Genomic DNA, 24,823 nt, shown 5'->3' on the forward strand with positions numbered 1-24,823 from the left:
ATTTAAGAATTTGAACGAAATAAAATGTGATCCTCGGCTTGGTCGCTAAAGCATGTCAGAGTTGCCCTTTAAAGAACCAGTGGTTACATCTGATAAATATATAATAATGATCTGAATTCTAAGGACTTTCCCACCTTTATCCCCTGCAGTTTTGCCCTGTCAGATGAAGCCTATCGATCCCTACGAGATCAAGATAAAGACCAATGTATTCTCATTACTGGGGAAAGTGGAGCAGGAAAAACAGGTAAGGCTTCCACTAGCAACATTGCTTCCTCCCCCTGCACCCCCCCGCCCCATGTAGAAGGTAAATGACGGACAGAGCGACTATTGCAAAGGGAGGGGGCGCAGAGGTGCCCTCACTAGCATAAAGTGTTACAGGGCCACAGTGAAGTTTTCTTGTGGGAGCTGCCTGCTGTGATTAGGATCACAGGAGTGTTGGCTGCGAAGAACTTCTCCTGCTCTTACATGAAGTGACGAGACAGCTATCAAAGAGGTTCTAACTTATACAGGAGTCTAGGGCTGTATTCTAGACCTTTCTAGTGTAATTCCTGGGTACTTCAAGGTCTTTTACCCTTCCTCCAAGACACCAAGGCCTTTGTGTGCTTACAGAGTTAAGCCACTTTCCCAAGGAATCCCAAATCACTGGGGCATTGGGAGGCCACAGCCACACCTTACTTACGCTAAAAAATAGGGAAGCCACCAGGAAAATGCTGAATGTCATTCTATAGATGCCTTCCTCTGAAGCCTAAAGAATTGAGATTTTTGTACATATTTTTTAGATAGGCAGGCAACCTCCCCGTAAAACAAACCCCCAACTGGTGAGGGAAGAGGCTATGCTGTTTTCTTGTGTTTTTAATAAAAGCAGTTTGTATGATCGATGGTCTTGAGTAAGAAAGTGATTTTACACATGGTGCCCAGCTACCTGGAAGAGACCCAAAAGAGCTGCATTCTCTGAGTCCAGCTGGAGAGGCTAAAACCATGGCTGTCATTGAGTGTCTTTGATGGGACCAATGCAGGGATGGAAGAGGAGGATGGTGAGGGAGACGGTATTTTCATAATGGTTTCATCTGCAAAATGTTTTTGTTTTACACATCTGCTTTGAAATGATTTTTGTTTCTATACCTATTCCTTTCTCTACTTTTTTTTTGGGGGGGGGAGTACCTCCTCTCTTCCTTCCAATGTAGCTTAAGAAATAGTAGATAGGTGTGTCCAGCTCCTTTTCCTTGTGCTCTTTGGAAAACACAGTGCTCAATTTCTTTGCTGGGTCGGGCGGGATCTAGGATCTGGATGGATGGAAATGGAGGGAAAATGGACTGGCACACAGGAATCATAAGTAACAGAAACCATAGACTTACATAGTTGTAAAGAATTTCAGTTAGACACAATCTGGTATCTCCACAGGATAGCCAAACTCCTTTTTGTGGTAGTGATGAAGGCTCACCACTTTGTAACACTGCCAGTTGAATTTGTCACACAGATTCAGCTAACAAAAGTTCTACCTTACCTAGAGTTGAATTCTGTCTGCACTCTTGGGTTCTAATTCTGCCATCTGGAATCTTATCAATTTAGTCTGCTTTCTCTTCTACAAGACAACCACTCAGTTATTTGAAGATCACCATCGTATCTTCCTAGGGCTAAAAATCCGTTTTCTTCCCAAAAGTTCTCGTGTGATTTACATTCATTTATTCATTCATCCAGGAAATAATTGGTGAGTACCTAGCAGGTGAAGAGTACTATACTAGGTACTGGTGATACATCGGTGAGCCAGATACCATCCCTGCCTTCCCCTTATCAGTGTACTGTCTAGTAGAGGAGAAAACAGTAGCTTTCTACTATACATATACATACATATGCATGCACGTATTCATACAGATTATATGCAAAATATTAAATGTAGTGAAGGGAAATTATAGGGTGCTTGTACAAGCATGTAAGAAAAGGGTCAGCTCTTGTTCCAAAGTCCTTTTCACTGTCATGGTCACGTGATATGACCTAATACTAGTGACATGCTAATTTGTCAATCCGCTTCGTAAAACCGCATGCCAAAAGCTAAACAGAGTATGTGGTCCTGGTTATGGTGGGACTGTTACCCTTCTTAATGCACATGTATTGGCTCATATTTTTCTTCTCATCAAGCAAGATATTGTAGTTTTTTTGCATGTGAACTGTTAAGTCAGATCTTCTCAATCTAGTAGAGTTGAACAAAATTATTTTAAATGTGCATGTCGAATCTTTTAGTGTTTTTTTTAACCTTCATCATGAATAAAGTTATATTTTTTTAGGGTATTTTGATTGTATCAACTCATTCCTAAGTGAGTCAACAGAAGTGGGTTGTGGTCACTGGTTTGATTGATATTGGCCAGTTCTTCATCTCCTTTGGAACATAAATTCCAAGAAGATAGCACACCCACTAATTAATCATATCAGTATATGACCTCCTCCTCCTCCTCAGAGAATAGTTAACTGCACCACTTCCATCTGATGTGAGATTCTACCTCCTGGTGGGCTCGTGTACCTTCCTTATTGAGAAATGGAGCAGGGGTTGCTGGTACTGTGTTTCATAGGGTTGGTATTCATTCTTTTTGGGGAAAAACAACAACAACAAAATTACTCTGGTAGAAATCTAGTAGCACGGAGGTCATTCTTTATTTCTTTAGTGTTCTCTTCTCTGGATATTTTTCTACTCAAGAACTTGTCTTAATGGTTTTAATGCCCTGTATAATGCACTATATAAAACCTTTTTCTCCCTGTCATTTTTCCTGTATTTAGACCTTCCTGGGATTTCTTTGCCCTGTGTCATAAGCTGGAGGATGGACAGCTGCTTTTCAGGCCCTTTTGCCTTTTCATCTGTTGGAGTCATGTTATTTACCACACGCAAGTTAGTTGCTGCTACAGACAGAAAGCTGGAGGAGGTTACCATAGACTTGCTAGAGCAGAGCTTCTCAAACTTTCCATGGTAAAGCACCAGGCCTTTCTCCCTTGTAGTCTGTTGCTGACTGATACAACAAAAAATGAGTACCTAGAAAAATGAAATAAAAGAAGTCATAGAAAATTCAAACCCTGTTTTTTAAATAGTAGTTTCAACATACAAAATAGTCCCACACTGCTATGAAAATTTCTAAAAGCCTATTCGCATCTGTAGACTGGTAAGAGTCCACGGTCTGGTGCTGGACCTCACGCTTCATTTTGAGTAGCACTGCTGTAGAGGTCACTGGAAGGCTATGTCTTGTTTTTTGGCTACTAGACTTCCTGGGCAGTGAACTATGGGCACCTCAACTGTCCGTTACCACTGAAAGTGCCAGTACTAGTAGGTGGACACTGTTCCCAAGAGCTGCTGTTTTTAAATATCCACTTAACCACACTCTTCCGTAGCTGCTGACCTGGAAGCCCTTCCTTTTCATTTATAGATCCCAACAGCATTCTCCTACCTCTCAGACCCCACAGAAACATGCAAAGCTTTGCACACTTATTCTCATCTTTTTCTATTTTTTTCTTTTAGAAAAGAGTGGTACAAAAATTACGTCAAAAAAAATTTTTTTATGGTTTTAGTTATCATTAGACTACAAATTTGAGTAAAGCATAGAATTTGTGTTTTGTTAAAAATCTCTGTTCTATGGAAATAAAGGGAAAATGAAATGATGGAAGAGAACATAGAGACTGCAGCACTGTAGCGTGAGGAGTTTGGAAGAGGGGGTTTCATCTCAGTTCTGAGAGGAAGAAGGATGCTAGGTCATTTGTGAAATGTTATATCATCTTATTCACTAAAATTTTTAAAAATAAATGAAAATAAATATTAAAGTAAAAAAACAAGAGAACTAACATTTATGAGGGCCTGGAATGTGCTATGGAGTCCCTGGGTGGTGCAAATAATTAACACACTCAGCTGCTAACTGAAAGGTTGGAGGTTCAAGTCTACCCTGTAGTGCCTTGGAAGAAAGGTCTGGTGATCTACTTCCAAAAAATCAGCCATTGAAAATCCTATGGAGCACAGTTCTACTTTGAGACACACTGGGTCACCAGGACTCAGGACTGACTCCGTGCAGTTGGTTTGGAATATGCTATATACTTTACATATAGTATCTCAGTGAGGAACTGTACTTAATACCTTATATAGAACCACCATGCAGTATCAGAGGGCTAATTTTATAAGAAGTAATTAATTTAACTAGACCATAAACCCACCTTGGCAGAAGATGACGTGATTCGTCTTAAACGTCGGAGACGCTCTTAATCTGTGGTGTTATATAACATGGGTACTTAGGGAGAGACGTGAACTCTTTGAGTCCACTGGGGTCCTATTTAATTCATTACTGCCATGCTAAATAAAAAATTCGTCATGCCTCATAAAAGTGCCCAAGTATTTCTAGGGAGCGAATGCACCATTTACTACTGTGAACGCAAATAGTCTGTGGAGAACCATTTAAGCACTGATAGGGGGCCGGGAGGCAGAACATAAGGGAACCATCATAACTACATTTTTCCAAGGACCTCAGAATAAATCTGTGGACATGACAAGATGGTCTTGACATAAGAAAACATTACAAATTATTTAGTTTCTAATTTTGCAGTTACCTCAGTTTCTAGGAACTCTTCAGCCATATGCTAGAGTTATGAAGCCTGCCTTGCTCATTAAGACCTTACTTTGGTTCTGAACCTCAAATGACCTTGTACTACATCTGCGATAGTTCTCCAACTCCATCAGTGACAGAGATGTCACTCACTTACTGTAGCCTAAACGTCAGTGAGTGTTTCACAACACTGAAGATACCCATATGAGGACAGGCCCTCTTGATCCACATGTCCTATATGAATTATTAGAGATCGTGTGGCCACCTTTCAGAAGCAGGTTATGTGTGGTTTTATTTCAATAAAAATGTCGCCATTCGAAGGTTGCATCTCTCATTGCATGACCCCTATTTTTTTTGTATCATGATTGGCGCAGTTCACAGCTGGCTGTCAGATTGGTCTGCAAATGCTACAGCTGGATTATTTTACAGCAGTGCAGCTTAGGTCTGCTAAAAAGACTGCTCCTCGAAGTTGCAGCATACTTGTTTCATTGCACACAGCCTTGTTCATTTTGACATTCTTACTCTGTCAGACTACTGAGCCACCAGACTCGTATAAGCTCAGTCTCTAGGATTACTTGGGTATCTTAACCTAGGATACAGAGAGGTACAGAACAAAAAAAACAAATCCGTTACCGTCGAGTCCATTCCAACTCATAGTGATCCTATAGGACAGAGTAGAACTGCCCCATAGGATTTCCGAGGAGTGGCTGGTGGATTCAAACTGCTGACCTTTTGGTTAACAGCTGAGCTGTTCAGGTAGATAAATATATCAGTATGTGTGTATAAATGTATAACGCTATATATGGTTGTCTTAGTCATCTACTGCTGTTATAACATACATACTACAAGTGGATGGTTTTAAAAAGAGAAATTTATTCTCTCACAGCCTAAGAGTCTAGAAGTCCAAATTCAGGGTGCTAGCTCCAGAGGAAGGCATTCTCTTTCTGTTGGCTCTTGGGGAAGGTTCTTGTCATCAGTCTTCTTCTGGTCAAGGAGCTTCTCAGCATAGGGATCCCAGGTCCAAAGGACACGCTATTCTCCTGGCTCTTTTTTCGTGGTGATATGAGGTCCCATCTCTCTGCTTACTTCTCTCTTTTATATCTCAGAGAGGATTGGTTTAAGACACAACCTAATCTTGTAGATTGAGTCCTGCCTCTTTAACATAACTGACACTGATCCTACCTCATCAATGCCATAGAGGTAGGATTTACAACACATAGGATAATCACATCAGATGACAAAATGGTGGACAATCACATAATACTGGGAATCATGGCCTAGCCAAGTTGACACATATTTTGGGGGGATACAGCTCAATCCATGACAATGATATATATAGTATATAATAGGCATCAGTGAGCATGCATAGATACCTCTTAACGTCTAGATGCATTTAGTAGAACCTCTTTTGAGAGAGACTCAGAATAAGCCTTGCTTATGTTCACACCAGGGGCAGTGGTGGTTCAGCGGTAGAATTCTCACCTTCCATGTGAGAGACCCAGGTTTGATTCCCAGCCAGTGTGCTTCATGAATAATCACTGTCCTTTTGTTAGTGGAGGCTTGCATATTGCTATGATACTGAACAGGTTTCCGCGGAGCTTCTAGACTAAGATGGACAAGGAAGAAAAGACCAGTAATCTCCTTCTGAAAATAGCTAGCGAAAACCGTATGGATCACAATGATTTGATCTGCAACTGATCATGGGAATGGCGCAGGACTGAGCAGCGTTTTGTTCCGTTGTTCATGGGGTCACCATGAGTTGGGGACCAATGCAACAGGCAGCTAAGAGTAGCAATTTTCTCACCTTTTTCCAGACACAGTGATTGAGCCCAGGTGTAGCCTACTCAGTTAACCTGCATAGGTTTTGAAATCTTAGCAGGAGGATTGCCATCCTTTTATTTCTATGGTCTTAATATTTTTCATTGAGATGTTTTGGTTTTCCTTTTCTCATTCATCCACTACTCTTTTAACAGTGGTTTCCTTCATAGAAATATAGAATCTATTATTACTTATTAATTTATGTGATTTATGATTATGTAATAATTAATCATATACAATATATATCATTCACACACAGTGCACGGTGCCAGATAGTACAGAGTTAAATTAGCAACCGTTTACCCTCACAGGAATTTTGACATCCCCAGAATCATAAACTATCATCTAGAATACCATTCCACTCTTTGTAGGAATGAATTCTGACTCAGATAATCATGGAGTATCTCATCACAGACTGTCCATTAGTATCGAATATCTGCCATTTTTCGGTGAGAATAGATTTTGATCTCAATCGCACATTCATTTAAGAATTCATATTTTCTTGAATATGACTTTTGATGAATTTTAGGATTAAGTTACATCAGACATATATATGTTCATATATTTACGTATGTAAAGTATCTATGAGTTAGAAAAAAATTATGAACTAAGAGTTGATTCTAAGCAATGCTATTAGGTTTTGCCAATTTGAAATGCCAGTATCTTTATGTCTAATAATGGCAATGCTTTTCAGAATTTTTAGTACATGTGGAGAACATACCTTTTTGTCTAAAATGGGATCATTTTCCCCAGCATACACAAAAGGTTACGATTACTGGATTGATGTATTCACAGTCTTACTTAAAAGTATTACTTTGGAAAATGATTACAGTTTTATTCTGATTGCCAGGTCATGTTTACATGGTTCCTTTAACAGTTGACATAATTCAAAATCTAGACTTTGCAACATGGAGGATGATATTCGATTCTTGATTCTCCTCAGAAATATATCCATAATTTTTTTATTCATAGGAATTATTACGTAAAGATTTGGTTTGGATAAATGCTAAATATTTTAATATGGATCCAAGTTATTTGAACTTTGGCACAGATGGAACAAAAAGAAAGTCTCATGAGATTATTATTAGTTCCTGTTTCCTGTTGGATAATATATTATGGAAACAGCCCCCTAAACTGTGTTGGACCTTAACACACATCCTTAATGGTTTACTTGTTTCTCTAAAGTAGTGACTATCTCATGAGCTACTTAAGTTTAAAGATTAGGTATTACGTCAGGGAAAAAGTATAAGTGTTGTCTCTTTTAGACAGTGAGATTTTTTATGGAGAAAATTATCCATAATCTCAGTTTGTAAAAATGAGTTACTGATATGAGCCCAGGAATAGAATTCCCAAAGATACTTCAGAATCTGAACATAGAATTTTTTTTTTAACTACTTGGCAATAAGTACCCTTGAAGTATATTTAAAATTTTATTTGAATTACTTAAATGGGTTTTAAAGTTAATCATGAAAATGATTCCAAATTTTAATTTTGGTTATTCCACCTTTATATCCGAGCAGATACTGTGGGTTTGTGTACAGTTTAATGGCCAAGTGATATAAACCTGTTGAATCCCACAAAATCTGTGCCTGGAGCCATTTTTGAGAAGTAGATCTGAGCCTGAGAGAACCTAATCCTACCTTGTCCTGGTCATTGAAAGGTCTCTGAGAGGCCAGTGGCCACCAAAGGGCTTGTTAGGGATTGAATTCTGTACCCCCAAAATACGTGTTGTAAATCCTAACTTCTATGCTTATGGTTATAATCCCACTTGGGAATGGATTGTCTTTGTTATGTTAATGAGACAGGATTAGTGTAGGGTGTGTCTCGAGTCAGTCTCTTTGGAGAGGAAAGATGGGGTGGGTAGCTGCCAAGACACATGAAAATCCAAGGAACCGGGAAGCAGAAGCTGAAGAGACAAGAACATTCCTTCAGAGCTGACAGAGAAAGCCTTCCTCTGGCACCATGAATTAGGACTTCTAGCCTCCTAAACTGTGAGAAAATAAATTGCCGTTTGTTAAAGCCGCCCACTTGTATTTCTGTTATAGCAGCACTAGATAACTAAGCAGGGTTCTTAGACTTGGCTGATTTTTTTTGTCCCCCTCAAGCCAATTTGAATCCTGAGTTTGCCCTGAACCAGAACAGGATTTTCAGAGAACAGAGTGTGGTCATGTATCCGAAATGTTAGGCTTGGATATAGTGAGGGCCATAATCACCAAAATTATTAAAAGAAAAAAAAAAGTGTGACCTGGATTTTTATCTTTTCTTGTCAGTTTACCTAAAAGAAAACTTACCTTCTCATCTAAAATCAGTGTTTTTTTTTTTGTGTGTGTGTGTGTGTGTGTGTATAACTGTCTAAGGTAGTTATTTTGCCTATAAATGTGAGTTTTCAGATGCCTAATATTTTAATATGATTATCATACTATAATAAAATAATTTTATTATATATGTTATGTATATATATCTTTTATTTATTGTTGTTAGGTGCTGTCTAGGTGATTTTGACTTATAGTGACTGCACGTAACAGAGTAGAACTGCCTCATAGGATTTTTCTAGGCTATAATCCTTTCGGAAGCAGATTGCCAGGGCTTTCTCCCGAGGAGCTACTGGGTGGGTTCAAACCACCAACCTTTCAGCCAGCAGCCGAGTGCTTAACCGTTTTACCACCAGGGCTCCTTATGTAATATATAACTATATAATGTTATATAGCTATATCATAATTATATTATTATTAACAATATTAAAATAATAGCCACAGCAGTGGGTACAAACATCAAAGATCCCGGGGATGGTACAGAACTGGTAATGTTTTGTTCGTTATGCAAAAGGTTGCCATGAGTCGGAACTGACTTGCTGGCAACTAACAACTGAGCCAGAGATTTATTTCAAGAAAGAATAAAGTGCATAATATATATGAAGAGCGTAGGTGAGGATAGGGAGCAAAGAATGCTGCTGGAAAAGCAAGCCTGTAGGTGAGTTGTGTCAGAGGCCGGACAGCAGAGTTGGAATGTGTGGGTGATTCAGGAGGGTGGACCCAGTGTGGGAGACCAGATAGTGCAGGAGTTGGGAACTTGCTGGAGGGCCTCACTTGAACAGGAAAGTCCAGAGAGCCTAGAAAGAAAGTATCCTGAAGTGACCAGAAGAGTTACAGCTTGGACTAGTGGGTAGAGGGAAATGTGGCACCACAGAGTCAGATAAACTGTTGTTAGGTGCTGTCAAGTCGTTGCTGACTCATAGCGGCACTATGTACAACAGAACAAAACACTGCCTGGTCCTGTGCCATCCCCATGATCATTGCATCCTATATGTATACATCCTATGTGTATATCCTGTACTATACAGATATGTAGCATACTATATATATATGTGGAAACCCTGGTGGTGTAGTGGTTAAGAGCTATGGCACTTTGAATCTACCAGGTGCTCCTTCAAAATCCTATGGGGCAGTTCTACTCTGTCCTGTAGGGTTGCTATGAGTCGGAATCGACTCGATGGTAACGGGTCTGGTTATATGTGTGTGTGTGTATGTAGTATCCTATATATGTGTAATATCCTATGTATTCCATATATATATGTAGTATGCTGTCTACATGCTGTGTACACATAGTGTGCTGTCTACATATAGTATCCTATATATATGTAATAGCCTATGTATTTTATATATATATATATATGTATGTATGTATGTATGTATGTACATGTAGTATCCTATAAACTCCTTGTCTTTAAGTGAGCCCCAGTCAACCGGAACTGAGCAACAGTACTATGTACATATAATTTACCAGCTTTTATATAGTTCATCTCTGAGAACAATGGAAAATATGGTTCAAGAACTTTAAAACAATGGAGGATGTGTTAGGTGGACAATCCTCCGTGGGGGAAGGATATTGCAAACATGAAAAGGCTGTTGTTTCTCAGTTACGGTCTATGAGAGACAGCAGAAATCAACGGCAGCAGAATACAAGAGAACCTCTCTGGTCTTATTTTCATTATCCAGAAAGCAAATTGGAGGGAAACCTAACATCCAGCCACTGAAGAAGTACCCAACTTCTGACCACAGTTTTCTGATTATTTACTTCCCCTATACCACATCGTTAAGGAGCCCTGGTGGTGCAGCAGTTAAGCACTCCGCTGCTATCCGAAAGGTCGTTAGTTTGAACCTACCCAGTGGCTCTGTGCAAGAAAAGACCTGGTGTTCTACTCCCATAAAGATTTCAGCCTAGGAACCCTGTAGGGCAGCTCTACTCTGTCCTGTAGGGTCTCTATGAGTCGGAATCGACTCGACAGCACATGATAACAAACAACAACATGCCACGTTTGTTAGTACTCTTTAAAGCAGTCATTTTAGGGCTTGAGAGCTTCGTGTGGCCTGTAGATTCTTGGTGCTCAGTGGCTCCTGCTAGTCAGTGCTTTTGGATTACTTAAAGCTCCTTTAAAAAGCACAGTTGGGCCATGTGACCAAAGTCACAATCTAGTTCATTTATTATTTCCTCAACTATGGGAGATGGGGCTGGAAGCCACCAATATACAGGTCATCCCATGAGAAAAGGCAGTGTTGCCATTGCCCCGTTGGCTCCATCGGCGGAGAAACCATCGCTTACCCATGGGGAGTGGTCTTCTGCCCTTTGACAGTAGCACCAGAGCAAAGACTTGAGACAAAGCAACGTTTAGAGATTGGTTTCCTCACCTTGACTGACCAGATGAGGCAGTATGTTCTCTTTTTCCTACGTTTAGTAGTTGAGCATTTCCCAGAGCCTGAGTATAGAACATTAGAACTAGGACAGTTGCACAGAAAATAGATGCGATGGCCAAATAAATGCAGCGTTCTATATCCTTTTCCAGAGTTCCACCATGTACTCGATCATATTAAAGGCTCTGAAAAGTCTTGTAATAAGGAGAACTCTTTCACTCCCTCAAACTCACTGTGGCCCCATCTTTTCTGTATAGCTATTAACATTTCCTGGAACCGGGATTAAAAGTGTTAGGTTCTAGGAGACAGATGCTGAGGGAGGGGACATGGAACGGATAAGGGAAGGGCTAAGCCACCCAAACCAAGTTTTGTCCACTATGCCAGTTTGTGCTAAGAATTATTTGTATGCCCGGGGTGGCCTGCTTCTTTCAACAGTTTATGTGGTAAAACATTACTAATGTGAAGCCTATGAAAATCACTATGCCCCGAAAGGTTTGTATTTTTTGTTATCAAGCCCTCATTACTAGCTGCTTAGTTTTTCAATCGAGTTGAAGAGTGTTTAATTTGGTCTAAATGTAGGCAAACCAGTTTGATTTAGAAAATATCTTTGAGGAAAAGTGGTTCTTTTAAACTTTAAAATATATGTGGTAAAGATATCCAGGTTACTTGGTTATTTTTGGCTTGAATCATCTATATTTAGTATAGTAACTGTATATAAATAATTGCTTTGAGAAGATTTCTCCTGGGATTTTGTTGGTCATGTCACCTAGCAATTTTTTTCTTAACACCCCAGTGATAACTTTCACGCACTATTATGATCAGAACTATGAAGTTTTTTGGAGACATTAATATTTAAAAGGTTTCTGAAAAATTATTTATTCCAGAAAGCACTTTTGTTGGGTCCTCCCCCACCAAGTACTCCTCCAAGATTTAAAAAAAAAAATTCTGATTAGTTTATTAATATGCCTTATTTTTATCCACAGAGGCCAGCAAGCTTGTTATGTCCTATGTAGCAGCTGTTTGTGGAAAAGGAGCAGAAGTTAATCAAGTCAAAGAACAGCTTTTACAGTCCAACCCAGTCCTGGAAGGTAGGATTTTCTGTGTATATTAGGTCAGTGTGATTTGAACATTAGATCCAATTTTCAGGGCACCCGGATGCTGGGAAGGAAGTGGAAGGAAGAGAATTGGGGCCAAGTTCTGCAGAGTGAATAAGCTGCATCCTAGGGACTTTTAAAGGCTTCAGGTACTGAAAGGAGGGAAGAGTTAACTTTTGTAAAAGGAGCTTTCCCTGCTTACAATAAGTTTTTCTCTTTTAATTTTTATTTAATTATTTAAAATGTTGATATTTGCATTTGATTCGATGGCTGGGAAGGGCTTGTTGGATGAGAGGCCTGTGAGTGCATTGCTGCCTTATCACTAGGATAAAACCTGTGGCTCTTTATTTCTGTTGTCAGGGAATCCAAGGCCATGCAACTAGTTTTTTCAAGACCACAGAAAACAGCCTATAGCTGACCCTAGAACTCACAGATATTATGGTTGGCCATCCAAATACAAGGTCAGAGAGAGCCCCTTTAATGCATGGGGAATGGCATAAACCGGTATAAACCATCCTTACATTGGAAACAATAAATCAAATTCGTTCATTGATAGTGAGCCAAGGCTATCTCTATTGGCAGTTAGCTCAGTTGTTGGGATAGAGCAGGGGTTCTCACCCTTGGCACTACTGATATTTGGGGTAGGTAATTGTTTGTTGTGGGGGCTGCCCTGTGCTTTGTAGGAAGTTTAGCAGTGTTCCAGCTCTACTTGGTAGGTGCCAGTAGCATCACCCTTTCCCAGTTGTGACGATTAAAAATATTCCTAGACATTGCCAGATGTCCCCTGGGGGGTCAAAATTGCCCTCTTAAACCTTAAACCAAATCCATCCCCTGAAGTCATGTTAAAACCAAACAGTAGTTTAGTTTAACTAGTAAAAAAATTCTGCCTTGAGCATTATGGTCTTTCAAGAACTATATGAGATCAAATTGACAACAACAACTCAAAAGATTAGATGGGAAGTTAGAGGGCAGTGAGTTTATGTTAATGGGGGAGAAACAACTCAGTAGCCCCAACCAGAGAGAGGGTGAAAATGGTTGCACAATCTAAGCATGTGTAATCAACGTCACTGAATTGTACATTTAGAAACTGTTGAATTGATGTGTGTTTTGCTGTGTATATTCTCAATAACAACCAAGTAAATAAAATTTAGGGGAAAAAAAATTACCCCTGGTTGAGAATCACTGGGCTAGAGGAGTAGTTTAGTTCAGCCCTTGTTCAAAGTCATAGGTCAATATTTAACAGAGATTACAGCAGAGCTGCTGGTCGTAAGTGAGGGGCATACCCCCCGTGTGGAGGGACAGAACTCTGTCCCATTGTCTTTGACTCATGGTGATCCCGTGTGTCAGAGTAGAACTGCACTCCAAGGGGTTTTCAGTGACTGATTTTTCAGAACGAGGTTGTCAGGCCTTTCTTCTGAAGTGTTTCTGGGTAGCCTCAAACCTCCAACCAACCTTGCAGTTGGCAGCAGAAGGTGGTAACTGTTGGCACCATGAGACTCCATTGTCTCTGATACTTTAGCCCAGCTTTTCCTTCCCTTCCAAGGATGCCTGGAGGGCTCTGGAATACTGAGCATTCACTGTGACCCCAGACACATCTCCCTGCTTCAGTTTCCACATTTTATTACAAGAAGACACCGCACAGATTTATCCCTCAGGTAGTGAATTGATAGTCATAAAAATACTTTAAAGGTCTGAGAAACCAAAAAACCAAACCCAGTGCCATCAAGTCAATTCTGACTCATGGTGACCGCATAGGACAGAGTAGAACTGCCCCACAGAGTTTCCAAGGAGCGCCTGGCGGATTCGAACTGCCAGTCCTTTGGTTAGCAGCTGTAGCATTTAACCGCTACGCCACCAGGGTTTCCAAGGTCTGAGAAGCAAGTGCCAAATCATCTATTACGTTGTTGATCTTTCCTCCTGTCAACATGTTAAGTAACAGAGAAGCTGTTATAGAAAATGTTTATCTTCATTTGAGTGTTCTAATCTTTGACTTTTGTTTTCTGTCTTTTGCCTTTAAATTAGAGTGCTATACATATGCTGTATTTCTGTGTATGACCATTTTAAGAATGCTGTGATCTAAAGGAGAAGCACTGTGGAATGCTGTAGCTTGCAACTTTGATTAGAATCTGGTTCTTTATTTGGTGGTATTTGAAACTAGGTTCCAATGAGGAAATGGAAGAAAGGTCTACTGTGGGCATGTATTATATTTTATGGGAATGCTTTACTTTTTCACTGGAGCAGCTACTGTAAATGAATATTTAGAACAATGAACTTAAAAAAACAATTGAGGAATGCGTCTCGGATGTTCTATAATGGAACACTTGTTTTTGATTCCTGGCTCACAATAAGGGACTTCAGTGTTTGGGGCTGTTGTTTAGTAATGTGCAACTCTGATTTGTTTGATGAAAAGATGGTTTATGGCCTGCAAATGGTGCTCTGAGTAAAGTTTTTTGAAGCAATTCTTTCAATTGCCCTTGACCTTCAACCACAATAAACCATGCTTTATGTACCAGCTTCTGGAGCTGGACTTTGGGGCTGGGCAAATTAGCTAACTTGGCAGCCTTACACGTTCACACCCACCACAAAGTACTAGCCTATGAAAACACTAAAAGTGTCATGGTTTTCATGATAGCTAGGTCAACCCTTACCATTATCAAGATTTCGTGTATTAAAGCCTTTTAGCTGGTGGTGGACATAGGTGTCCCTGGGGGTGTAAGTGGTTAATGCACTGGCTAATAATTAAAAGGTTGGAGGTTTGAATCCACCCAGAGGCACCTCAGAAGAAAGGCCTGGTGATCTACTTCCAAAAAATTGGCCATTGAAAACCCTATGGAGCACAGTTCTACTCTGACACACACAGGGTTGCCATGAGTCAGAATTGACTTGATGGTAACTGTTTTTATTTTTATTTCTGCTTGTTTGTTTAGTCAAATACTATCATGGTCTGGGGTCCTGATGGCCCAGTGGTTAAGTGCTGGGCTGCTAACTAAAAGGCTGCAGTTAGTCTACCAGCTGCTCCTTGGAAATCCTATGGAGCAGTTCTGCTCTGTCCTGTAGGGTTGCTGTGAGTCAGAATCAACTCGACGGCAGCAGGATTGGGTTTTGGTACTGTGGTCCAGATTTATTTGCCCCTGCCTTGTGCACAGGCTTGATGAAAAAAAATCCTTTTACCTTTGGATTCTGGGATATTACCTGGAACAATGTTTGCCCCAGGCAGCACCAATCATGTGGTTTTTATGTACCCTCATTTAAGAGGGAGCCCAGAGGGAGAGCCCCTCTCCCAGAAGCTGCTAAGATTGGAACAAACTGTATTTTGCATTATGTGCCAATTTGATTTTCTTTATTTTCTGGAAAGATTCACTTAGGTCTGATGGACATAAACTAGTGAAGCTAGGAAGCACTTTCAGCATATTAGAAACTACTTGAGTTTTCAAATCTCTTATTCTTTCTGTATTTCAGAGTTAAATAATTAATTACATTTACACTGCTTTATTTTAAAATTAACTAAACAATTTAAAGTTTTTTTTGTGTCTTTTTCCATAATCTGAAAACCTCACCAGTTTCCATAAAATTTTTGATAGTATTGCGTAGTCTCTGAAATCACCTGATAAATACGTGATAATGATGATGGAAGAGTGTAGAAGCCTTGCTTGCTGGCCACTAAATTGACTATTATCTGAAAGAGTTAAAAGGTGTTGAATTTGACAAGATTAAGCTTGCAGTAATACCTAAAAGAATTTCATGAATCATAGGAATGGCGCTTTCTTTTTTTAAAAAAACTTATAATAAGACCTGGAAGCTTTAGCAAGTTATTAAAGACTTCTGTTAAGTATATTTCTATGGAAATTTTGGACAGAAACGTCATTGGTACAAGTTGTATTTTCCAGGATTTATAGATGTCAAATATTATATTTGGTCTTTCTGCTTGCAATTATTTTTCTGTTAATTTTAACCATGCATCTTTCTTTTTTCTTTCTTACTAGCTTTTGGAAATGCCAAAACTGTAAGGAATGACAACTCCTCTAGATTCGTAAGTATTTGTATATGTGTTAACACCAGTATTTAGCTCATGTATGTTTAAACAACCAGTAGATGTTTAATATATCTTAATAGACACATTTTTAAAATAAGAATTTCATCTCTATTGAAACACTGGACGTACTATAAGGATTATTTTTTCCTTTTTAGCAATTTTCCTTTTTAATTCTTCTTGGACCGATAGGCCATTTTCTTTCTTTCTTTTTTTGGTTACCTCTTCCTGCCATAAAACCTCATGAACAATTTAGATGAGGCTTATTTAGAGTGTTCTTATTCGTTGCTGTTGAGTCCACTCAGGCTCATGGTGACCCCACTGTTCACATATCTGAGTTCTGGTTTTTGAAATCGTAATTAAGAAATTAAGTAAAAGAACTGTAAAATGGGTGTCAAATTTTGGCACTCTACATTTTTAGTCTTTTATTCAGTAGAACTAGAAACAATGGGGTGGATTCTAAAACATTTTAGGGATAATTGAAGCTGATTGATGTTTTGAGCTTGGTTGAGTTGAACAATGCTCACACCACTAATAGAAACCTGGCCTGGCCCACCTCTCCAGCCTCCTCTCCCATCTCTGGAAATCTTTGCACATCTGCTGTTGGGTCTTCCAGCTGTGCACGTACTTTCACGCTTCTGGAGGCAGCTGGGGGAAATGTGTCCAGTGTGATGGTGGTGTTTTGAAATAGATCCCTTTTTTCTGAGTTTAACCAATTTTGTAAATTTTTATAGTAAAAAATCATTTACTTGATAATAGGCAGTGTTCTCACCTCAGAGAACAGACCTGAGTTTCTTGTGCCACAAGGAGCCGGTTTGATGATCTTTTATGCTTTCCTCCTAGGAGGTAGAAAGGGTTCTTCCTATCGTTTCTCTCCCCTTCTTCTAGCCCCCTTTAGCTTTTTCCTCATTGTAGTTTTCCAGTGCTTAAGGCAAGAAAATGACCTCAAATGGAGATAATTTTGCTAGCTTAGAAAGTGGAAGGCTAAGGTTTCTAGTAAGACGGAATTTTTTCCATCGTGTTAGCCCCTTAAGTAGTTATAACTGATTTGATCCATGCCTTTTCCTGTTGTGGTAACATGGCTAATCTCATTACATAAATAGAATTAGAAGTGAAGTGTGGACAGAGAAGTGATTCCAATAGATCAAGGTTCATTATGTGATAGAGATTTTATTTTAGCTCCTTGCAAATTATACACGTACACACATCCTTTTGTGTGTGTGTGTTTACAAATATATTTAGTTACAGACATTAAAAATGCAGAAAAACACTTAAAGAGTCATTACTACTTAGTAATATTTTTAATCTACTGAAAAGCTTGGCAGGTGCTTTGGCTTATGTAAGTAACTTTAGAGAAATCCTGTTATAACACGGGTATTAAGATATGAGATTAATACCTGATTACAGGCTCATTTCATACTCAGTTTTTAATAATTTCTTTGTCTTGTGGTCTCTAACTTGACTCTCTAAATACAACTTGGCCAAACCCATGTTATAATTTTACACCAAAAAAAAAACCAAACCTGTTGCCGTCAAGTCGATTCCGACTCATAGCCACCTTGTAGTAGGTTTCTAATGTTAAAGTTGTCAAACTGTGTATAATGGTGGGCAATGTACTGTACATTTGCTCTTCAGGGAAATGGTAGTTTCTTTCTCTGTGTTGACTGGTTAACACTCAGAATAAACTTCTCGATCTCGTCCCTGGGAATCTGATAGACCCTGCCATGTTACAGTTATTGATGCTTATCGTAGCTGACATTTTAGACCAGTGTTCTGGGGGAGGTGCCTCATAGCTGCCACCTCCCCGCAAAGCAGCTCTAATATGACTTTTCAACGTACTGAACGTATGTTAAGAAAGAGACCCACTGCTTTTGAAAAATCACTGCTGTCAACCAAGGCTTTCTGAGGGGGAGGTGTATGTTGAACATCTATTATGTACAGATTGCTGAGCAAGGCACTGGAGAGGAGGTAGAGAACCTGTAGGGTTAGGAGAATTTCATTACCAGCCTCTCATTCTGTAAGGATAAAAAAGCACAATATTTATTCAGTAGTTTAAAATCTGTGTTTGAATGCCCACCTGGTCTCCCTGCTTCTCCTCTTCAGGCCGGCAGTCCTTTCTCCACCAGCAGCTGCAGGCGTCTTTTACAAACCTAAGTCCTACCGCTGCTCCTTCCCTCAGGGGCCTCCCAGGGACCTGCCACCACCCTGACCTCACCTCGCCCTACTAGCCCTGGCTCACTCCACCTCTGCCATGGGTGCTTTTGTGACTTCAGGCGTGCCAAGTGCTTCCTGGCCTCAGACTTTTGCAGTTCCAGTTCTTTCTGCACGATGCACAAATGTCGCTTTTGTGAGGGCTTTCCTGGGCCACTTTGTGACTTCATCCTGTTTTTATTTTCTTCAGGTGGTTATTGGTTTCTGGAATTATTATATTCACATCTCTCATTTATGTGTTGATTGGCTGTATGGCGTAGGGGCCACAGGAGCAGGTACCTTTGCCCTCTTGTTTACTGTGGTAGCCCAGTAGCTACAACAATGCTGGCACCGTGGATGACACTCAGAAAATACTTATTGATGAATGATTACCTATTTTTAAGCTTACACAGTAGTGGTTAAAATTGGACATGTTTAAGCACAACACATAAAGTAATAAGTTCCCCATGAGTTATACAGATGAAGCCTTATGGATGTTCAGAACAGAGAAGCTGGAGGAGCCTGGGGCAGGGGCCAGTCTTCAGTTGGTCCATAGATTTAAATGTGCCAAAATTGAGCAGGAGGAGCTGGCATTACCATGTGAGGAAGCCTGAGGAGAGAACCCAGAGTGGACCTGCATTTGCCAGGGTTAGTGGCTAGAGCTGAGGATGGGTGAATGGAACTGTTACCAGAGGGCTGGAAAGATGAGTCAAGGCCACAACTTGGAGAACTTTGAGTGTCAGGCTCAGGGTCTCAGACTTTATCCTGTAATGAAGCACTGGGAAGTCCCTGGTTATTTTGAGTATAGACTAGTGACATGACCAGAAACAAGCTTTTGGGGAATAACCAGATATGGCTGAACAGGAAGAATGTCATTCTGGTATCACAGTGCTGTCCAATAGTTTGTTTGTCCCTGGTCAGCTTCCTTTTCCATTCTGTACAGTGTTTATTCGAGGCCCTTCGAACCGCCTACCCTTTATTCTCACAGAAATGACAACAACAGCAGCAGCAACAGTACACGCTTTTAGACAGAATTAACTCTGCTTCCTGGTGCCTTGCCTGTATATATACGTGTATACACACCCTCCTGTCACACCGGAAGACTCTTAACTCCTGGCTCACGCTAATCCTTCCACCTGTGCTCAAGGTCCTGTTACCTCCTGTGCCCAGGGACCACCTTCTATCTAAATTATCCCCTCCTATAAGGTCAGCCTCTAAATCTTGTAGAGTTACTATTTCTCCTTGCCTTTGAAGCTCCTCCGCCTCCTGTGTCCCCACCATCATGGATGGCATCACCATCCACTCAGTTGACCGGGCCATCTTCCTGGACTTTTTATCCTTGGTCCCATTCCTCTCTTACCTCCCATGTCCAATCAGGCCCTGTTTTCTTTACTCTCTGGGCGGCTCTCATATCTATTACTTTTCTCTTTTGCTACTCCTAGGCCTGGTGGTGCAAAACAGTTAAATGCTTGACTGCTAACCAAAAGGTCTCCAGTTTAAACCTACCAGCCAGTCTATGGAAGAAAGATCTGCTCCCGTAAATGAGGCTAGAAAACCCTACATGGCAGTTCTGCTCTGTCACATAGGGTTGAATAGCACCCAACAACAACAGTTAAATCCGCCAACATCTCTCCCATGTTTGATGCACTTGGTTTTGCTTCTTTCCAGTCTATTCTCCACTTTACCCAGAGCAATCTTGTGAATAGGCAGGTCTGATCATGGCATCCTTGTTTAGAAACCTTTTGTGGCATCACATTGTTCTCAGGACAATGTCTCAAAAGTCATGATGTGCTCCAGCTTCCCTCTCCAGCCCATTTACCTACTCATCATCTTCAGAGATGCCAATTCTTATGCCTGCTCCTTCCCGCTCACCCACCTCTTTGCCAGGCTAACCTCCCAGTACTTCAGGGTTAAGTTGAGGTAGGCTTCCTCGGAGAAATCTTTTCTGCTCTCCTGTTGCTCCCTCTTCTTTGCGCCTACCTAGCAGTATGGCCCACTGTAAGATGTACCGCCTACACCATAAAGCCCGTTTGACCCACTGGACTATAAACTCCTTGAGGGCAGAAGCTGTGCCTTCTCCACTACGTCAACTTTGGTATTGAGGAGGTAGCTTGGTGGACGTTTGATGAATGCATGATGATGACTTGCAAGTGCAGATGACTCCTTACAATGAAAAAGGAGAAGGCGAGGGAGGATGCATGAACTAATAAAAAGTTATAAATTGCATTATTGGCTGAGTGCTATGTGATCATGTTTCTTCTCCCTTAAACACCATTTGAAAATTAGAGTCAACAGTATTCTTGGGGAGAATTATTTACAAGCCATCTATCTGACTATTAACTAAGGTAGGACGTGAAACAAAACCAAAGGCTTCACTTAGGAGATTAGCATACCCTTTTCCAAACAAGAAACAGCCGTCAGGGTTACTTGTTACTCTTTAACTAGGCAAGTATAGGCCAATTCTTTAGAAATCACAGTTTGAAACTCCCTGTTTCTGTATGTTTGAGACACCATCTATAAAGTGTAACACGAAACTGGGTTATGTATTACTGTGTAATCTAGCTAAAAGTCAGCAAGAATAAGAGTCCTCAGTCTTTGAAATCTGTTCTGGACCACCACATAATCATGGGTTTGGTTGAGTAGATAAAAAAACAGAACTTTGAGTGCTCCATTTCATCCATTGTTCAGTGTGTTTGTTGTTTCTAGCCATGGCTTAGAACACATTTTACCTACTAAAATGAAATAGTTTATTGTCTTGGCCAGTGCATATACAAGGGCTGCCTCTTATTTCCCAGTTGTTATTCTTGAATACATGTGTTCTTCACAAGTTTGAAACCCCTGGCTAAAATGGAAAAGTCATGCGATAGCTGAAATGTGTTTTTAAATACTACCAACAGGGTGTATTAGCTTTGGGCTAATGGGTTACAATTTAGTATGAATTATTTATGGAGGTATTATTTTGTTTTGTTTTTTGTCATGGTTCCATAAGCTGTGCAGTTCTTAATTACACTAAAATAAAAAGGGCTTACGCTGTGACAGGGATCATAATAGAGGGCCCTGGACAGAGTGGGAGAAAAATATAAAACAAAATTCAAATTCACACCAAAAAAAGACCAGACTTACTGGCCTGACAGAAACTGGAGGAACCCCAGAGACTAGCCCTGGACACCCTGCTAACTCAAAACTGAAGCCACTCCTGAAGTCCAGCTTCCAGCCAAAGATTAGACAGGCCTATAAAAACAAACAACACACATGAGGAACATGCTTCTTAGTTCAACCAAGTATATGAGACCAAATGGGCAACACTTGCCCAAAAGCAAAGATGAGAAGGCAGAAAGGGACAGGAAAACTGGATGAATGGACACAGGGAACCTGGGGTGGAAAGGGAAAGGGAAGAGTGCTAACACATTGCAGGGAGTGCAACCAGTGTCACAAAACAATTTGTGTGTAAAATTTTGAATGAGAAACTTATTTGCACTATAAACTTTCACCTAAAGCACAATTAAAAAAATAAATAAGGGTTTACCATGCTATTCTCTATGTGTTGGAATCAACTATGAGTTGGAATCGACTCGGTGGCAGTGGATTCAGTTTTTGGTTTATGCTATTCTCCAAGAAGATAATACCATCTGATTTTTTTTTTTTTCTGGATGGATTTGAGAACTTACAGAGTCTTTCTTTGGCAGGGCAAATATATGGATATTGAATTTGACTTTAAAGGTGATCCACTGGGAGGAGTGATAAGTAACTGTGAGTATTTTACCTTGATCCTTTTAAAGAAGACCGAAATAGTAAAATGTATGTTTACAGTTGAACATTTTAGATACTTGTGTCTTTAGGAGATAGGTTATAAGAATATGTTTCCTTTTCTTGTACTTAGACTTTTAACCTTTGCATTTCAGAGTGTTTTACAGCATAATATAATTTATGTCTTTTTTTAAAAATAACTTAAAATTTTTACTGTCAAAAATTTTTTTAGAGATCTGCTAAATAAATGTCAGTCCAACTGTATTTTATAATCCATGGGTCTTTAAATAGATTCAGTTCTAAAAAGATCCTCTAAGGGGTATTTCCTATAACAAAATGTTTACTCTATGATTAAAAAGAAAATACAAGTAATTACTTTTAATTTAACAACTTTTTTGGTAATAGTTATCAGGTAAAATGACTGGCTGGCCCAGTACTTTAAATTTTATTGTGAGAAAAGTTTTTCTTCCTGTATGTTTAGATAAATTGAAAGGTGATATACGTGTTAGGTAGAAACACAGATTTTTTAGCCTCCTTTAGTAAAGATTTGTGACTGCATAAGTGAAATGTTCTCTGTCAAAGATGAAAAAATAAACGAAATCAGGTGAGGTCTGCTTAAGTGTTCCAGACCAGTTTCCTAAAGCCGGTACAAGAGCACCATGCAGAGTTCTCAATACCTGTTATAAACATGGTGCTGTCCTCAGTGCTTTTGAGCCACAGTACTCACGGCACCACCCCGATGGCTATGCTTGTGACAGTTTTGGGGTCTGTGCAACTCCTAATGGAGCCTGGCCTGGTTAGCCTCTGAGTCCTGTTGTTTGAAGGCCACAGTACTGAACCTCTCACTGACTTCCTCCCCTGGCCATGGTGCTATTGAGTGTTTGAATGAAAAACGTGTAGTTAGGAATTGGAAAAAAATAAGACGAAGTTGACTAAGCTATCTGAAGCAGTGCTTATTGGACTATGTTAAAGTAGTGGCCTTCCTTCTTCCAGTGGGATTTTATGTTGAATCCCCAAAGATGAAATGGGTAAAAGGAAACCTGATCTACTTGAAGAGGAGATGGGGAGCCTAGTACCTTTTTACCCCCAGGTGGCCTTTGAGATCTTCCCAAGGAGCCGTATACCCAGAGGAATGTCATTTGAAAATTAATGTTTTAAGTAATTTTAGTAAACTGTGAAGCTGAGTTTTTTTTTTTTTTTTTTTACTTTTTCATCACAGTTCATGGAGTAATTTTCTAGGGCTAGAGTTTCCTCATCATTGAAACCATAGGGCTGAATTGGATGAATTCTGTGGTTCACCCATTCCCAGCATTCTGTGGTTTTTAAACCATTTAATTTTCCATTTTAGATTGCCTGATTACACACTTTTTGTGCCATGCATTGGAATTAGCTAGTTTTGTAAAAATATATAATCATGGAGAAAAGCCCTGAAGAAAAAGTTTTAATATGAAAATAAATTGGGTAGGATAGTACTACTTAGATTAAATGGTTTTATATATTAAATATGGAAGCAATAGTATTTGTACAAACCATATATATACATATATATACACACCATATACTCAAACCATATATGAATTGTTGTTAAGTGCAGTCGAGTTGACTCTGACTCACAGCAACCCTGTGTACAACAGAACAAAACATTGCCCAGTTCTGCACCATTCTCATGATCATTGTTGCAGCCACTGTGTCAGTCCATCACGTTGAGGGTCTTCCTCTTTTTCGCTTACCCCCTACTTTACTGAGCATGTTGTCTTTCTCCGGGGACTGATCCCTTCTGATGATATGTCCAAAGTATGTGAGATGTCTCGCCACCCTTTCTTCTAAGGAATATTCTAGCCGTGCTTCTTCCAAGACAGAAAGTAACTAAAAGCAAATGTTAACACCTGCCAAACTTGTTAGGCAAGCACATTTCAAATGTATGGAAGCTGATGAGAGCTGTGTGGGAAAAGATCTGTTTACTGTTGATTTTATTATAGAATTTACAACTAAACATTCTAGAATAATTCAATCAATATTACTCTTGAGGATGCTAGGAAAACAAAGATTACTTTATTGGTGGCACAGCGGTTAAGAGCTTGACTGCTAACCAAAAGGTCGGCTGTTCGAATCTACCAGCTGCTCCTTGAAAACCCTGTGAGACAGTTCTACTCTGTCCTGTAGGGTTGCTATGAGTTGGAATCGACTGGAGGGCAACAGATTTGGTTTGGCTTTGGTTTGATTATAAGTATTAGTGAATAATAACTTAGTTTTTAAATTTTAAAGTTTAAGTTCTAAACAGAAATGTCTTCCCCCTACTTGCAGTATCTGTGGAGAATAAATATTAAACACTCAGTTATTTACTTCATGAGTGGATTTTTTATGGTATTTGTTAACATTTGTTCCCACAGTGAAATTATATTGAAGTGTGTGGTAGAGACAACACCCTGGTATTTCAAAGTATCCTTTGCTTTGGAAAGGAAAAGAATACATTAGTGGTAAGAGCAGGAAATTTCATCCTGTGTAGAAGACTGACTCATAGGTGGTTATGGGGCCTTGCTGCCTGCTGGCTTATGGGCATGTAAGGCAATGGGTAAACCCACTGTTGTTCTCTACAAGCTGCAGAAAAAATGTTAGCTTCTGATAACCTAGAAAAAAAGACCTAGTAAAAGCCATGCATTGAAACTAGCTAGTTTTGTTAAAATATAT

General features: G+C 39.8%; 1 protein-coding gene across 5 annotated transcripts in view; it reads left to right on the plus strand.

Annotated features, from left to right (window-relative positions):
- MYO1B (myosin IB) overlaps nucleotides 1-24,823 on the plus strand; it is a 201,328-nt gene that overhangs the window by 105,886 nt on the left and 70,619 nt on the right. For all 5 annotated transcript variants that reach the window (XM_049887718.1, XM_049887721.1, XM_049887722.1 and 2 more), the window contains exons 4-7: nucleotides 150-244; nucleotides 12,058-12,162; nucleotides 16,152-16,198; nucleotides 22,075-22,138. In XM_049887718.1, coding sequence (XP_049743675.1) covers nucleotides 150-244; nucleotides 12,058-12,162; nucleotides 16,152-16,198; nucleotides 22,075-22,138 — 311 coding nt within the window. The remainder of the gene's footprint in view (nucleotides 1-149; nucleotides 245-12,057; nucleotides 12,163-16,151; nucleotides 16,199-22,074; nucleotides 22,139-24,823) is intronic.

The sequence above is a fragment of the Elephas maximus genome, chromosome 6, assembly GCF_024166365.1.
Source record: "Elephas maximus indicus isolate mEleMax1 chromosome 6, mEleMax1 primary haplotype, whole genome shotgun sequence".
NCBI lineage: Eukaryota > Metazoa > Chordata > Mammalia > Proboscidea > Elephantidae > Elephas > Elephas maximus.